Source organism: Rhinopithecus roxellana, chromosome 12 (assembly GCF_007565055.1).
Source record: "Rhinopithecus roxellana isolate Shanxi Qingling chromosome 12, ASM756505v1, whole genome shotgun sequence".
Classification (NCBI taxonomy): Eukaryota; Metazoa; Chordata; class Mammalia; order Primates; family Cercopithecidae; genus Rhinopithecus; species Rhinopithecus roxellana.
Genome location: NC_044560.1, coordinates 67,443,632 through 67,460,192, shown reverse-complemented (window position 1 = coordinate 67,460,192; position 16,561 = coordinate 67,443,632). Strand labels below are relative to the sequence as shown.

Below are 16,561 nucleotides of genomic sequence, written 5' to 3'. Positions count from 1 at the left end.
TTCAGGATATTTTGGTTATCTCATTAGCCCCTAATGTCATTGTAATGAGGTAGATGACTGGCATCCATGGGTTATTACACTGTGCTAGGAGAAAGTAATAAGCAGCATTTAAGAGTGGTGTGGGGACCAAGGGCCCTTTGAAGTTTCATTGAAAAATCAACTCTCAAAAGGCAGATTAATAAGAGAAAAGGCATATAAATTTATTTAGGGTGTATACATGGGAGCCTTCAGAATGAAGACCCAAAGACACAGGAGAAATTGACCTATTTTATACTTAGGTTTAACAAAGTATGGACAGCCATGTAGAAATATGAGTGGACCAAAAGTGTATGATCCAATGCTAACAAACTGAGCGAGGAAACCCAGCCAGGTCTGTCTGCCTAGATTCTCCTTCGCCTCTCTGAGCAGCATTCCTTCCTTCTGGGGGTGGGACAAGACCTTCTCTGGAATAGGGGTCTTATGATCTACAAACAAGGTATGTCAGATAATTTCTTTATGGCCACTTTTCACAGAAATAGGGCAGAAGGAAAATTGGAGTAATATTTTTAGGTTTTATGTCTGGCTTTGGGGAAAAAGGCATTTTGGTTTCTATGACCCGTCTCAGGGAAGAGGGATTCTAGTTTCTGAGCCTAGCCTCAGTGGGGCATGGGACTGAGAGACAGGAGAGCAGGAGAAGGTCAGAGAACAAACCTACACCTCTGAGGCTGCTTCTGAGGCCTTCATTTTGGGGCATTGTTTTCTGAGGCCCAACAGAGGAACACAGAAAGAGCTACAGAAATTCAGAAAAGGGATGTGTTGCTTGCACAGGAGGAGGTGGGGACCAGAGAAGGCTGAACTTTGAAGTGCAGAAAGCACTGAGAGCTTCCAGTGTCCCTATCACTGTTGTGGGCACTTTATGTTATCTCATTTGAAGGACTTGGGTATTTTAAGTGGTGAAAATAGGCATTTTATACAGAGGCAGATGGATACTCCATAATTAATACAATGCCTGGCACAAGGACACAATAACTGTTAATATTAGTGGCTATCACAATTGAGTACTTACTGTGTTCTAGAAGCAATGCTCAGATTCTTTGTACATGCAGTCACATTTCAGCCTCAAAACTCTGAGAACAAGGTATTATAATTCCTACTTTACACACCAATTCAAGACAATGTGTGTGCACACATATACACATATATGTACATAACAAGTAAGTTATAAGTGAGGGCCCTGGTAAAAAACAAATGGCATACTTAAACAATTCTGAAGAGCATGTTTAATAAAAGGAATGTTTTTAGAGGTGTGGGCAGGTAAAGAGAACCAACGAGGAACACTGAGGCACCCAGAGACTAGCAAACACGAGAAGCCAATACCACCCCTAGATGGAATAATGGAAGGCAACAGCATTACCAGAACCCAGCTGAGAGCTGGAACCATGGAATAGGGGCCACCAGCAGAAGCTATGATTGTAGAAGGATGGAGCTGTTGCTACAACCATGAAAAAGCAGGAAGGGAGCCAGAGAAATAAATACCCCAATCTCTCTCCCCTCTTGTCCTCCAGTCTCCTGTAAGTATATCCCATTCATCAAAACCAACAAAAATGGGATCCCAGGTGATGAAGTCCATGAAAATCAGTCCTCTACAGCTTCAAGCAAGAAAGAAAATGGTGAAACACGGGTCTTGGGTACACTAAGGTGGTACAGCCAGAATGTAGGAGGGCCAGGAATCAAATTCAGGCTTGTCTGAATCAAAACCCATGCCTTATCCACTGCTTTTATGTATTCCTCTACCATACATACTGTAGATGCTTAGTAAATGTTTCTTTAATGAACGAAACCCCAGATGAAAGTAGGAGAAACTAAGATTAGGAGGCTATGTGTCTTGATTTTAGGAACCAGAGTCCTGGTTACCGTGGAACCCTCTCAGGGTCTGTAACTCACTGCCTGCCCATTCAACCAAACACCACCACTCCTTGGATATAAAAGGTAATCTGCAGCAATGGGCTTCTTTCACAGTAAATATTTATGTAATAATTATGTTAAAACACTCAGGACTAGTGTCAAATTGCAGATTTATGGTACTTACTTGGTCCAATATTTCTAGCACTTAGGATGGGCAAGGACACCCTTGAGCCCTCCTTCTCTTTGAGAATTCCCACCCTGATATGGTTTGGCTGTGTCCCCACCCAAATCTCATCTTGAATTGTGGCTCCCATAGTTCTCACATGTTGTGGGAGGCACCCAGTGGGAGATAATTGAATCATGTGGGGCAGTTTCCCTCATATTGTTCTCATGGTACTGAATAAATCTTACAAGGTATGAGGGTTTTCTAAGGGGAAACCCCTTTCACTTGATTCTCATTTTCTCTCTTGCCTTGTGGCCATGTAAGACGTGCCTTTTGCCTTCCACCATGATTGTAAGTCCTCCCCAGTCACATGGAACTAGTCTCGGGTATGTCTCTATCAGCAGCATGAAAACGGACTAATACACACCCCCACCTCAAAGTACCCGTCTCCTATGAAAGTAAATCTTGTATCTGCTAAAATGGAGTAAGAAAAGAGTAAGACAGGAATGCCTGTTTTAATCTTCAGATACTTGCTATCTAAAATTGACTTCAAATAAGGCAAGATACCAGCAATATTGGCAATGGAAAAGAAAACTTGCCCCTGTGTTAATCAACATCCAACCAGAACAGAAATAGCTTTAGGTATGTCAGACAGAGGGAATTTAAAGGAAATTGCTTATAAAGCTCTTGAAATGTCCAGAAGTGCAAAAGGAACAATTTGACCATAAGCCATACATTATCATTTATAATTACATCCCCAGTGCCTAGCACAATACCTAGCAAGGGTTCAATAAATATTTATTGAATCTGTGATTACACTTGTGGGTGAGATTTGGTCTGTCAACCTAGGAAGGCCACTAGTTCTATTGGAAGGCATACCTTCAAGCAGCTATATGACTCTGATAATTCAGTGAATGTGCACGTGTGGTTTGGCCTTCAGTAGGAAATCACGTGCAAAGCCTTCTATTCAAAACCTCTCAATGGATAATATTTACTGAGCATCTATTAGGCTCTAGTTACTATTCTATGCACTTTCTAAGCATTTTGCAATATTAACATTTATAATAACTCTATGATAATGTGTTCATTACTCCTCGTTTATAGATGACGTTGAAACTGAGGCAAAGAGTAACATGCCTAAGATCACAAAACAAGGAAATAGTAGAGCCAAGCTTTCACTACACAGTCTGGCTCTAGAAGCTATGCTTTTAATTTCCACAACATATGCCTCTCCACAGCTCATTTGATGAAGGCTTAGCCCACTTTTCTACCTTTGTTTTCCATTTTCCCCACAGTTCTCTGGGGGCAGACACCAGTCAGCTGTTTCCCCAGCTCTGTGTTTTCTTTTCTTTCTAGACCCACAGCAGACTGTATTTTCCAGTCCTCCCTCAAGGTTATTGTAGCTGGGTGGCAGAATTTTAGACAGAAGAATGGGAGCAGAGGTGATATGCATCCCTTCTAGGCCTGACCCATTAAGCCTTTCACATTTGGTGGCTGTATATTCTTTCTTGTTCTTTCAGTTTGAGGAAGGTGAGTGATATGGGGTGGCTGTGTCCCCACCCAAATCTCATCTTGAACTGTAGCTCCCATAATTCCCATGTATTGTAGGAGGGACCAGGTGAGAGGTAATTGAATCATCGTAGTGAGTCTTTCCTGTACTGTTCTCGTGGTAGTGAATAAGTCTCATGAGATCTGATGGTTTAATAAAGGAGAGTTCTCCTACACAAGCTGTCTTGCCTGCCACCATGTAAAACATCTCTTTGCTCTTCCTTCGTCTTCTGCCATAATTGTGAGACCTCCCCAGCTATGTGGAATTCTAAATCTATTAAACCTCTTTCCTTTATAAATTACCCAGACTTGGGTATGTCTTTATTCACAGCAGGAGAACTGACTAATACAGTAAGCATGGAAAACTTGGATGCCACATGTAGAAGAGTTGGAGCCACAAAATAGAAGAAAGCTGGATCCCTGAATATTGCTTGGAAAAAAGAGTTGAGAACCAATCAGGAACATCTGTGTTAGACTTTAAGTGAACAAGAGATAAGCTTCTATCAACTTTGTGCCATTATATGTGTTGGAGTTGTTTTGTTACAGCAGCTATTAGATATGTAAATTGATCTACCTACTGTCCTTTGAAAATGCCTTTCCCTTAGAATTCTCATTCTCTCCTTCAGTTACTCACATCCAAAAATTATTCAAGGCCTAAACCAAGTCCAATCACCTTCAAGCAGCTTTCTTCCACTCCCACCCACCATAGAGATCTCGCTTTCCCTCATCTTCCTGTAGCACTTTGTTATGTATACCTCTCATGTGTACTTACCCCAGCTCCAATTCTGGATGTCTTGTTTTCCTAGTGAGATTGTGAGCTCTTCAAGGTAAGGATCATGTCTTTGTGCTTCCTTCTTTTGTGACTCTGAAGTGCATAACATGGTGATGTGCCTTGGGAATTTTCAATAAATATTCATGGAAAAAATGAACATATCAATAAAACAGTCCTTCATTGCTGAAGTGTGAAAGCATGTAAACTATAATCTACTGGATTTGGTAATTTTATTATTCTTTTTTACTAATATATACATTCTAACACTTTTTGACAACTGCTTAGAGAAGACAGAGGCATGCTTATCAAATTTCAGATGGCACAAATTAGAAGTAATAAGTAATGCACGAGATAACAGAATCAAAACTAGACAAGTTAGAAAGAACTAAATAACATTTAACAGGGATAACTACAAAATTAGATTTTAAAAGAACAGTTACCCAGTTTCAGTACTGAAAGACATGGCTAACATCAGGTTTTAATTGGCTGCTAGATTGACATGAGCCTAGAGTGGTACACAGAGCCCTGTTCATAGTTAGACTCAGGGCACTGAGTGGTAAGTGAAGTTTTCAGGTCCAACAAGGCACAGACATGAATGAAGATTGCTAGATGGTGGCCAGTTAGAGACATATGGAGCCTCAATGTCTGGTAAAGTCTGCAGTAAAGGCAGAATGAAGTCCTACACTTTATTTAACACGGGAGCTAAATAAATAAACAATATATAATAAGAGTAAATAGGCTGGGTGCAGTGGCTCACGACTGTAATCCCAGCACTTTGGGAGGCCGAGGTGGGTGGATCACCTGAGTTCAGGAGTTCGAGACTAACCTGACCAACATGGAGAAACTCCATCTCTACTAAAAATACAAAATTAGCCAGGTGTGGTGACACATGCCTGTAATCCCAGCTACTCGGGAGGCTGAGGCAGGAGGATCGCTTGAACCCGGGAGGCAGAAGCTGCAGTGAGCTGAGATCGTGCCATTGCACTCCAGCCTGGGAAACAAGAGCAAAACTCCATCTCAAAAAAAAAAAAAAAAAAAAAGAATAAATAGTGAACTAATTTAAAAATAAATAAATTTTATTTTATTTATTTATTTATTTATTTGAGACGGAGTCTCGCTCTGCCACCCAGGCTGGAGTGCAGTGGCCAGATCTCGGCTCACTGCAAGCTCCGCTTCCCGGGTTCACGCCATTCTCCCGCCTCAGCCTCCCAAGTAGCTGGGACTACAGGCGCCCGCCACCTCGCCCAGCTAGTTTTTTGTATTTTTTAGTAGAGACGGGGTTTCACCGTGTTAGCCAGGATGGTCTTGATCTCCTGACCTCATGATCCGCCCATCTCGGCCTCCCAGAGTGCTGGGATTACAGGCTTCAGCCACCGCGCCCGGCAATACATAACTTTTATATTTAACCTGGGTAAACTTAAGATCAACTTTCACCTGTAACTTTGTTGAGAATCCTCCATCTGAGGACACCATTAAGTGATTTCTGACGCTAAACTGGGTCTAATGGGGCAGCCTGGATCCCCTAAGAATTTTGCTTTAGAAGTACTACCTAGTAGGTCTAAAAGGTTTGTTATTTTACTTTTGGTCTCACTTCCCAACATCAGTGTCAGAGCTGTCCTTAAGACTCCTCAAATTTGGGCAGGGCATGGTAGCTTACACCTGTAATCCCAGCACTTTGGGAGGCCAAGGCCGGTGGATCACCTGAGGTCAGGAGTTCGAGACCAGCCTCGCCAACATGGTGAAAGCCTGTCTCTGCTAAAAATACAAATTAGCTGGGAGTGGTGGTGCGCACATGTAGTCCCAGCTACTCAGGAGGCTGAGGCACGAGAATTGCTTGATCTGGGTAGGCAGAGGTTGAAGTGGGCCAAGATCACGCCACTGCACTCCAGCCTGGGCAACAAGAGTGAAACTCCGTCAAAACAAAACAACAACAAAAAACAAACAGACAAAAAAAACTCCTCAAATGTGAAGCTGAGAATTTTGAAGCTCATTTATAAATTCACACCACCCTTGTGGGAGGGGAGAGAAGGCAGATCACATCTCCGGGCTCAACTGGGGCAACCATTCTAGGATACTCAGACAGACCTGCTCCTAGAAATCCAGTTTCCTAAAAGCTGGGATCAGAGTTCTGGCAAGAAGGCTGGAGCCTGGGCCTTGGCCCTAGACCACCAAAAAAGTGAATACAGGCTTAGGCAGTGTTCGTAGAGGCCCAGCATCTGGAACAAGGGTGCTGCTGTAGTCTGTGCTGGTCAGACCACACAGGAAGAATTGTTTCTTTTCCGGATGCTATGATTTTAAAAGGATACAAGCAAATTGGTGTGTATCAAAAGGAAGCTGACCAGAATGTTGAAAGGACTTGGAAACCAAATCACTAGTTACTTTTCAGTGGTTTGGGCTCCAGGACTGGAGGGTTAGGGCTGGGGGTAGAGGATGGTGTTAGGCGGCATAGATAATTAGAACTGTTTTCAGATATGCAAATGCTGTTTTGTGAAAAAACACACACACGCAAACACAAAAAACAACAAAAAAAACTTGTACTTTAGGTAAGGCCAGAAAACAGAACTGGGACCCGTGGGATTTAAGCTTAAAATGAAGAATCTGTAAGCCATTAATAGCTCTTCAAAAGTGGACTAGACTTTGTAAGTAAGCAAGGTTTAAACTGTTCAGGCAAAAACCAAGAAGCCCTCCAGCCGCTCTGTCCAGACCGAGGCTGGCTCTCCAATTCCGCGCTGGGGACGATGGGAGGTGTGCACCTGCGACAGAACACAGGTACCGCCAGGTCTAGGTAGGGGTGGCTTTTCGCCGAGGTCCCCCGCCTGAACATACTTCTTGCCCTAGTTGCTTCCCCGGCCGCCTCTCCTGGCCCCACTCCTCGCGCGGTGCTCGCCGCCACAACTCCCGCCTAGGCTGGCGCGAGACCCGCCAGCGCCGGAGTGGGCGCGCGGGCTGCGCGCGGGCCGGCGCCCGGAGCTCTGGGCATGCTCAGTCGCGCGGGCAGGGCTCCGGGCGCGAGCTGGGCTCCTTCTGCACCACATTCAGCGGCTGCCAAGAGGAGCCGCCGGGCGCTCGCAGCTTGGAGCGCACTGCCCGCGGCAGGACCCGGCCGCCTCTGCCGCCGCCCCTAAGCCTCCCGAAGCCATGGCCGGGCTCGGCCACCCTGCCGCCTTCGGCCGAGCCACCCACGCCGTGGTGCGGGCGCTGCCCGAGTCGCTCGGCCAGCACGCGCTGAGAAGCGCCAAGGGCGAGGAGGTGGACGTCGCCCGTGCGGAACGGCAGCACCAGCTCTACGTGGGCGTGCTGGGCAGCAAGCTGGGGCTGCAGGTGGTGGAGCTGCCGGCCGACGAGAGCCTTCCGGACTGCGTGTTCGTGGAGGACGTGGCCGTGGTGTGCGAGGAGACGGCCCTCATCACCCGACCCGGGGCGCCGAGCCGGAGGAAGGAGGTAACTGCCCGCCCGGCGACTCGAGGGGCGCGGCCGGGGCGCGCGCCGGGCCCTCCCCTCCCGTCGGCAGCCGCGTTGCCTGGGGAGTAGCGCCATTGGCACCTGGGCTAGTTCACAACTTCCCGTCGTGGGGCGAGTGTGTGTGTGTGTGTGTGTGTGTCAGAGTCAGAGAGAAGTTCATTGTTCACACCTCCAGGCTGCCGACAGCCTTCTGGAGGATCCAATTCAGTGTGGTTGTACGGTCTCGGGCAGGTGGGTGGGCCGGGGAGTCCATCTCACGGGCGTTTTTATTTCTGAAAATTAAACGGCAGCGACGACAGTGCAACTTTGAGTGTTTCATAGGGAGCAGGGGCAGCGAGGGGTGCCGCTCTGGGAGGGCAGGTGGAGGCTGGGCGTCCCTCCAGGGGGCAGCGCCAGTCGTGACACCGAAGCCCCCAAGTCCTGTGTGGAGGTTGGAGCAGGACAAGCTGGATGAATTAACGGGGTCTCGGTGCCCACAGACCTGGGGCTTCTCAAGTTCGTTTTCAGTGGTGGCGAGCGAGTCCGAAAGAACGGAACCAGTAAGTGAATGAATGGAAGGAAAGTGTTGTGTTGGTGAGCTGTGCTAAATGTGTGCATGAATGGACTAGGTTTGAAAAGCTCTACTCTATGAGGTGTTGGGTGTGTGTTTAATTAAGAGATGGTTGTTTCACAAATTCCGTAATTTTTATTGTCTATATTTTTAAACTCACAGCAATTAAGAGAGCTTTTCTGTTCTCAAGGGTTGTAACTACTTTGAAATACTGCAGCTTGTGAAATGGCTGATTGCTTTAAGTGCAATGTAGGTTAGTGGGGAGAGACAAATAGAGTGAGATTGGATTTTAAAATGCCATCTGGTCTGGGATTCTTCTCATTGCCAGTTAAGAGCCCAGGCTCAAGACTCCGTTGCTATTGGCATCCAGTGGCATTGCAAGAAGCTAGTGGTTTCTTTCATTTCTGGAGATTTAAGAATTTTTTTTCTGTTTTGTCTGTATTCACTTCACATTGGAAATGCTTCATAGAGCTTAGGATAAAATATGCTTATTCCTCACCTGCTCCACTACTTGGTTGATGGAATCCTACATGCCCTGAGAAAATAGGCATATTCTACTAATTTCTTACTAAGATAATCAGCTTCTATTAGCAGAAAACCAGAAGAGTAACAGATCTCTCTTAGCCCTTTGATCTGTTTGCCACACCTCTCCATCTTTGAGTCTGTGAGATGTCCCAGTCTTTTAAACTGATAAGGCATGTAATCCCATTTGAATACTTTCTAATGTGTTCTAGGCCAAATGGCAGAGCTATGGTTTGAACTTAAAAGAGCAAAATCGATTTGAAAACCCTTTCAAGATGGCACTCTTTTGATGAGAGTAGTCCAATTTCTTCTCAAGAGACTGTCACCATATTTATTCATCCATTTCATTTTATTCCTTTAATAAAAGCTTCCAACCTTTGGCCTCCCTGATACCTAAGTGAGCAGTGATCTTTTTCCCCTGCCCAGATTTTGAAGCATACATTTTAAATTGGTTTAATTCTGATATCAGCCTGGTGGCCCACTGCCAGAAGTCACATGGTGTAGTGGATAAAAACAGACTGAATCTCGGCTCCACCACTTTCTAATTCTGTGACCTTTAGGGAGTGTTTCTTGCCTCAGTTTTCTCATCTATATGGTGGGCATAATACTACCTATTTCACAAAGTTGTTGTAATAAATTTATTAATCTACCTGAAATTCATAGGACAGGACATTTGATGAATGTTGACTATTATTACTCACTTAGCAATGGGTCATGGAAGATTTACTCCTTTAATAACAAGTCAGCTATACACTGATGTAGTTAGTGACATTTTTCTACTATGTGATACTGCCTCTGGGTTTGCGTCTCCTGCTGGTGCCTGCCTTTGCATTGCACATGATCTGGGTCACCAGGGTAACAGGCCTCCCGGGCAGGGAGAGGAATATGGGCAGTCAGTGTTGGATGGGATGCTTCTGGAGAGCAGGGTCATGTAGGTCAATGCTTGTAGCAATCTCTCACAGCACCAGCTCCCCGCCTTGGTAGGTGTTAATGCTTGTTGAGTGAGTGGATGAATGAATGAATGAATGAATAAATGAAATACTAATACAAGAAGATAGTTACTTGAAGACCCTCTTTGGATTGCTATATATTTTTTTCATGTGATGTCTGCATTCCCAAGATGCAGAATGTGAAAATCCACAGTAGCCAAGGAATTATTTTAACATTTTCATCACTGATCTCTGCCTCTAGTCTTGTCATTTTCCATTCCATTCCCACACTGTAGCCAAACTGGTCTCTTAAAAACTCAGATCTCATCCTGTCCCTTCTCTGACTAAAATTCTCAAGGGGCCCCCACTGAGCTTCGATAAACCCATTGAGCTGGGCTGTGCTTGCCTTTCCAGCTTCAGCTTCACCTCTGATCCCACCCCAAGCACCCCCTGACCCATGGATCAAGCGAGGTTCTTTCAGTGCAGCTCGCCAGACTATTGCTTTTCTTTTGTACATTTTCCCTTTGTCTGGGTACTCTTCCTCCTTCCTCTCTTCCCTTTTAGCTGCCTTAAGTTCTCAGTTTACTGTTATCACTAATATTAGTAGCTAATATTTATTGGGTACTTGCAACACACCATATCAGATTTATGATGTGCATTTCATTGATACCCACATCAACTCTTTGAACTCAGTACTATCATAATTCCTGTTTTAAAGTTGGTGAAACTGAGGCCTAGAGAGATTGAATAAATTAGCCAGGGTTATAGAGTATAACCTGTAAAACCAGGATTTGAACTAGGGTTTAGAGAACTCCAAAACTCTAGTCCCACTTAGACATCACTTTTCCAAGCATGGAATTGGTTCTCCTTTTATGAGCTCCTAAAACTCTATAAACTTCCTTTTATATTTATCATACCACATGATAATTGCCTGTTTACCATTCTGTATCTCCCACTATTATGGAACCTGTCAGGGCTAGAATCATGTCTGCATTGGTCAACATTTTGTCACCAAGGCCTTGCACACAATAGGCATGTAGCAAATATTTTGTTGAACAAATGTTCTCATTATTTTAGATTAACCTTAATTCTCCCTCCTTATGACGTGTTTGGTGTTTCACAAGCATTCGCAATCAGTAAGGTCCCAAAAGTTCTATTATGAATGTAGGTGGTTTATAGCTATTTCTTCTACTCCCTTTCCCTGTCCCTGTCCCTCTTTCTGTTGTTATTGTTGTTTTGTTTGTTTTTATAAAAATCTTGAGAAGTTTCTTCTTAATCAAAATACCATGTTTCATTTAATGGCTTTTCTTCCTTGGAATTCAAGAAAGTATTCCTGTGAAAGTCCAGTATTTGCCTCAGTGAGGCCTCATATAAAACATGGCCCCTGTGTGCAGGAAGCCCAAGTTTTAGTGAAGGAAACTGTATATACAGAAAGTCAGTAAATAATGTTAATTGTCTAATAATTTTGTATCTTTAGATTTTGAGTGTTTTTTATGTTTAATACTTTAAAGAAAAATCAGTCTTTAGAGGCCTATCAAATTTTACATGACTCCAACTTACTTTTTAGGGAAGAAATGCAACTTCTCTATTTGTTTGTTTTTAGAGACAGGGTCTCACTCTGTCACCTAGGCTGAAGTGCAGTGGCATGATCATAGCTCACTGCAGCCTTGAACTTCTGGGCTCAAGCAATCCTCCTGGTTCAGCCTCCCAAAGGGCTGGGATTACAGGCATGAACCACTGTGCCCGGCCAAAAGGCAATGTTTAAATGTCATATAATGTAAACAAATAATCTAAAAGATGATGTAGGAGAAATAACAGGGTGTGAGGATTGAATTTTTTTAATTAAAACTTTTGTTTAGATAATTCATGCCTTCAGTGCCAAAATCAAAGGGTACAAAAGGATATGCAGTGAAAGTGGGTGTTGCCCTTCTATTCCCGCTCTTGCACCTGCCTAACCAGTTCTCCTCCTTAGAGGCAACTACTAATGCCATTTTCTTGAGTTTCTGTCCAAAGGTTCTTAGTACCTAATGAATGATTAACTGACAAAACTTACTTAAGCAAAATTGCAAAATATGTCCTGTGCCTTTTTGCCCCTTTACTTTTTTTGTAAATTTATTTGTCATTTACCCTGTTGACAAGGATTGCTCCTTTTTAATGGCTATTTTATCCTTTCCCAGCTACCAAGTGTTAGTATGTGGGATAATTTTGTCTTGGAGAAAACCACACAAATGCATTCTTACAAAGTGATGATAGCTTTAATTATTGTTTCCTTGAGCATTTGCATTTTTAGGGGCCTCTTCAGGAAGAAGTCAATGCTTAGCACCAGGTAATAAATCCCAAAAGTGGAATTAGGCATCAAATGGGGCAATGGGGACATAAATGGAAGGGATGGGGAATGTAATTTGGATAGATGTTCCCCTTTTGTTAGGGTACTTATTAGGACCTATATATTTTGGTTCTGGGTTTATTCTCTGGTTAGGAAAAAGCCTAAATATGTTCATCCTGGAGGCAAGTGAACATCAAGATAATGTCTAATAGCTATAGCTAACAAATGCCAAGTTTTTGAATGTGTGTGAATCCTAAAAGAGGTGGTATTATTAACCCTATTCAAAAGATAAGGAAACTGAGGCTCAGGTAACTGAGGTTAAGTAATTTGTCCAAAGTCATACACAATAATAAGTTGCAGAAATGAGGTTTTTATGAAAATCTAAAGGTCATTTTTTGCATGAAGTTCTTGTTGCCAATTGTAGTTAATCCTAACATAACATTAAATCTATGTAGAATAACTACCTAAATCCCATTTTACACATTAATGATATGCAATCTAACTGGAACACTAAGTGAATCATTTTACTTCCCTTCTCTCATAAATGAGAATACATTGTTTTCACTTCAGTTTAAAAATAACAGTTCAGTCATTTATATAACCCCCTAAATTGCCTAGGCACAGTTTGTGCATAATTGTGTCTTTATTTACCAGCAGAGTGGATGATTGCTTTTTTAAATGCATACGTTTCCTCAAATTTCTGTTTAGCTTCAAGTGAGAAAACTGCCCCAAACCATAATTAGAAATTATTCTGACACCAAGATGGAAAGTCAATGTGCTGGGGCTCTTCACATTGCAGCAGATTAACAGTTCTTGATAAATCATCACCTTCAACTAGTTAGAACAACTGCTCCTTTTCAGGATTTAAAAAAATTTTTTGACTCTTCTACATAGCCTTGGCAGTAACGTTTGGAAATTGATGTGTTCCAGAGACTGGGATGCATCCAATACTGTAGTCTCTTCCTGTACAGTTGATCTTGAAAGCCTTGAAAATAAGGAACAAAATGAATAGGGAGTGACTTGTATTAGATACTACTAGCTGAAAATAAGCTTTCTGCAGAGATTCTTAGACTCATTAGAGAACCATTATAAAACTAAGAAGGCAGGGCTAGATCCCTTGTAACTCAGATATGCTGGAACATTGCCTTTGCATGTATTTGAATTCTTATGAAGCTCAGATTTCTTCAAAATTAGTTTTTAGTATAATAATGGTAGGTATCCATCCATTAATATAAACTACAAAAACAGAAAAATCTACTTATGACTTTTGAACAAACAGATTTATCTTCCACTGCCTTTGTGTCATAAGTAAATTATCCATGGCATCTTATAATTCTCAATATAAATTTGGAGGTGTATGTTTTAAAAGTGAGTGCTGGTTATTAATTTTATGGGCTTTTGCTATTAAAATCTGTAACCATTTCAGAAAGCCTCATTTTTTTGACTAGAGATCTGGATATGTGTAGTGTTCCTTCCTTCTTATCAAGGGAGTATCATAATTAAAGATAAAACCTTAATAAAAAAGAAAAAATTTCATTTATATCTTATACAGAACACAGTGCAGTATTTATTTCAGGTTATCCATAAATATTTACTTACCATAACTGAATTCTCTGAAGTTCCATCAAAATATTCACCTGACCTTTGAAGCTAGCTTCCATCACTTCCCCTAAACTGATATTAGATATTAAATCTGTCAGACTTCTCAGGCTCATTTCATAAGCAGGTGCTTTTCATCTGAATAGACAAGCAGGCATAATCTCAAGCAACAAATCCAATTTAAAAATGTGTGTGTGGCACCTGTAGTACTAGCTACATGGGAGGCTGAGGCAGGAGAATCACTTGAATCCGGGAGGCGGAGGTTGCACTGAGACAAGATAGCGCCACTGCACTCCAGTCTGGCGACAGAGTGAGACTCTGTCTAAAAAAAACAAAACCAAACCAAACAAAACCAAAAAGTGTGTATGTAATGCCATCCTAGTTCACTTTGTCATTGTCAAGTAATTTAATAATGTACATCATCTTCCTGAAGCTGATGCTGCTGAAGGAGCAGTAGCATCCCATAGAAAGCAATGAATCACCAGACTTTGGACTTTTGTTTCTAAATGTTTAGATCATCCAAGCAACTACGACAAGAGGAATCAGCATGACAAAGTACAAAGAAAAGCACAAACTAGTACAAGGTTGGTTTAATTTTGTCCAACAAATCAGTGTGGATAAGAACCTTAGTTTAGGTTAGCAAATTAAAAGAACTGTATCATTTAAGCTGCTTTTGCAGCTGGATGGGCTTATAGGGGTAAGTTATCATCTCAGTGAAGATATATACATCAGCATTTTCCTCTATTTGAATATGTGTAAGTAAACCTTTGCCTTTATTAAAAGATGTTTTGGGCTGGGCATGGTGGCTCATGCCCATAATCCCAGCACTTTAGGAGGCCAAGGTGGGCGGATCATGAAGTCAGGAATTCGAAACCAGCCTGGCTAACGTGGTGAAACCCCGTCTCTAATAAAAATACAAAAATTAGCCAGGCATGGTGGTGGGCACCTGTAATCCCAGCTACTCTGGAGGCTGAGGTGGACAATCACTTGAAAGCAGAAGGTGGAGGTTGCAGTGAGCCAAGATCATGCCACAGCACTCCAGCCTGGGCAATAAGAGCGAAACTCCATCTCCATCCTTTTGCCTTGATTCTTTTGTCATTATTTTGCTTAAGAAATATTAAAGTTTTCCAGTTTTTGTGTGGTATTAACTATGAGTACCATGATTGCATGAAAAATGACTCTGCTTTTGATAGTAAAGGGATAATAGTTGTGTTACTTCCAGACCGAATGTTTGGTGCTGGGGAGATACAGATGAATTAGACACTTCCACTGCCCCTGAGGACCTCACAGTCCATTGAGGGAGGCAGATCAGTGACAGACAGTTGCAGAACATGGGCAGATTTTATGATGCAACTCTGCCCAGTGCCACGAAGGCTCAAGGAGATGTGTCTCACTCACACCAAGGCTTCCCAGAAGAGCCATTATTGAGTGAGAATTAACCAGGGGAAGGCAGAGAAGAGCAACCTTCCAGATACAGAGAACAGGATGAGATAGGATGGGGGTAATAGTCCAGTGAAGATTAATTTTATTAATGTTGAAAAGATGTAGAATTGAGAAAAACCCACCCGTGCCCTCTCAGATCTTTTGAAATTTCAGATCCAATTCCAAGTTCACCAAAAGAAACACATGCATAACTAGTTCTTTCTTTTGGGTCTAGAGGGATTTGGCCACTTTGCACACCTCATTTCTAAGTGTACTTCCCTCTTACTCTTATCCATGTGCTCCATAATGGTCTGGCACCCCTTCTAGGATTCCTGACTAGCACAGTTTGGGAACAATGTAGCCCACTCGAGTTGACTAAAGTCTACTTTAAGTCTGAAACTTAAACATATCCTGAGCTTGCCATTTAGATTCTGGTAAGGCACTCTTGGCGGTGGAGGGTGGGGGGTCCTATAAGTTATCGGTATATTCTTTGCTGGGGGATTTTCCCCCTTGACCCATAATTTGTTACATGAGGGTATATCAGGAAAACCTTTCATCCTGTAGTGTGTAGTTATATACAGATGCTCCTCAACTTATAATGGAATTATATCCAGATAAACATATCTTAAGTTGGAAATACCATAAATTGAAAATACACTTAATACCTGTAACCTACCACACATTATAGCTCAGACTACACTACTTTAAACATGCTCAGAACATTTACATTAGCCTATAGTTAGACAAAATCATCTAACACAAAGCCTATTTTAAAATAAAGTATTGAATATCTCATGTAATTTATTGAATACTGTACTGAAAGTGAAAAACAGAATGGTCATGTGAGTACTCAAAGTATGGTTTCTACTGAATTCATATCACTTTTTCACCATTGTAAAGTCAAAAAATTGTAAGTTGAACCATCATATATCAGGGACTCAATGGCAAATAAGACGAAACTAATTTATATTTGCTGTTGAAATGTATTTTTATTCACTAATCTCTCCATCTTGACTGTAGTCACCATTGAATCTCAAGTGCAGCGTAAACTGAGAATGCATCTATAATTATGGGTTGAATTTTGCATGAGCTACAGGAGGCTGCCAGGTGGGGATACCCACTGTTTGGGGGCAGGAGACACTGGTTTTGATTTTTGCAGTGATATTAAGATCAAATAGCTGAGGGGTTTTTTTTCGTTTTGGAGCCCGGGTTGTGGGGGAGAGAAAGTGTAGGGTGGGAAAGAGATAAGAAGATGGGGGAAAGTGGATGGGGAGCTGATGATAACTTACATTTGTGAAATGAAATTGGAGTTTGATAAATAAAAAATACTGGATTTTATTCAACCAAAGACGTTATACTTGTTCCGCTTATTAACTAATCATAT

The 16,561-nt window shown here is 42.3% G+C and overlaps 1 protein-coding gene and 1 long non-coding RNA gene across 3 annotated transcripts in view; both read left to right on the top strand.

Annotated features, from left to right (window-relative positions):
* The window catches only part of LOC115900685, a 116,427-nt gene extending 111,960 nt beyond the window's left edge, over positions 1–4,467 (top strand). The window contains exon 4 of the long non-coding RNA XR_004060347.1: positions 3,927–4,467. This is a non-coding gene — a long non-coding RNA (uncharacterized LOC115900685). The remainder of the gene's footprint in view (positions 1–3,926) is intronic.
* A 2,890-nt stretch (positions 4,468–7,357) lies between these two features.
* Positions 7,358–16,561, top strand: part of DDAH1 (dimethylarginine dimethylaminohydrolase 1) — a 142,607-nt gene continuing 133,403 nt past the window's right edge. The window contains exon 1 of one of the 2 annotated variants that reach the window (XM_010382555.2): positions 7,358–7,808. In XM_010382555.2, the coding sequence (XP_010380857.1) occupies positions 7,506–7,808 (303 nt within the window). In that variant the 5' untranslated portion in view covers positions 7,358–7,505. Of the gene's footprint in view, positions 7,809–8,307; positions 8,369–16,561 lie in introns of those variants that run through there. The other variant, XM_030941887.1, reaches the window with a different exon arrangement.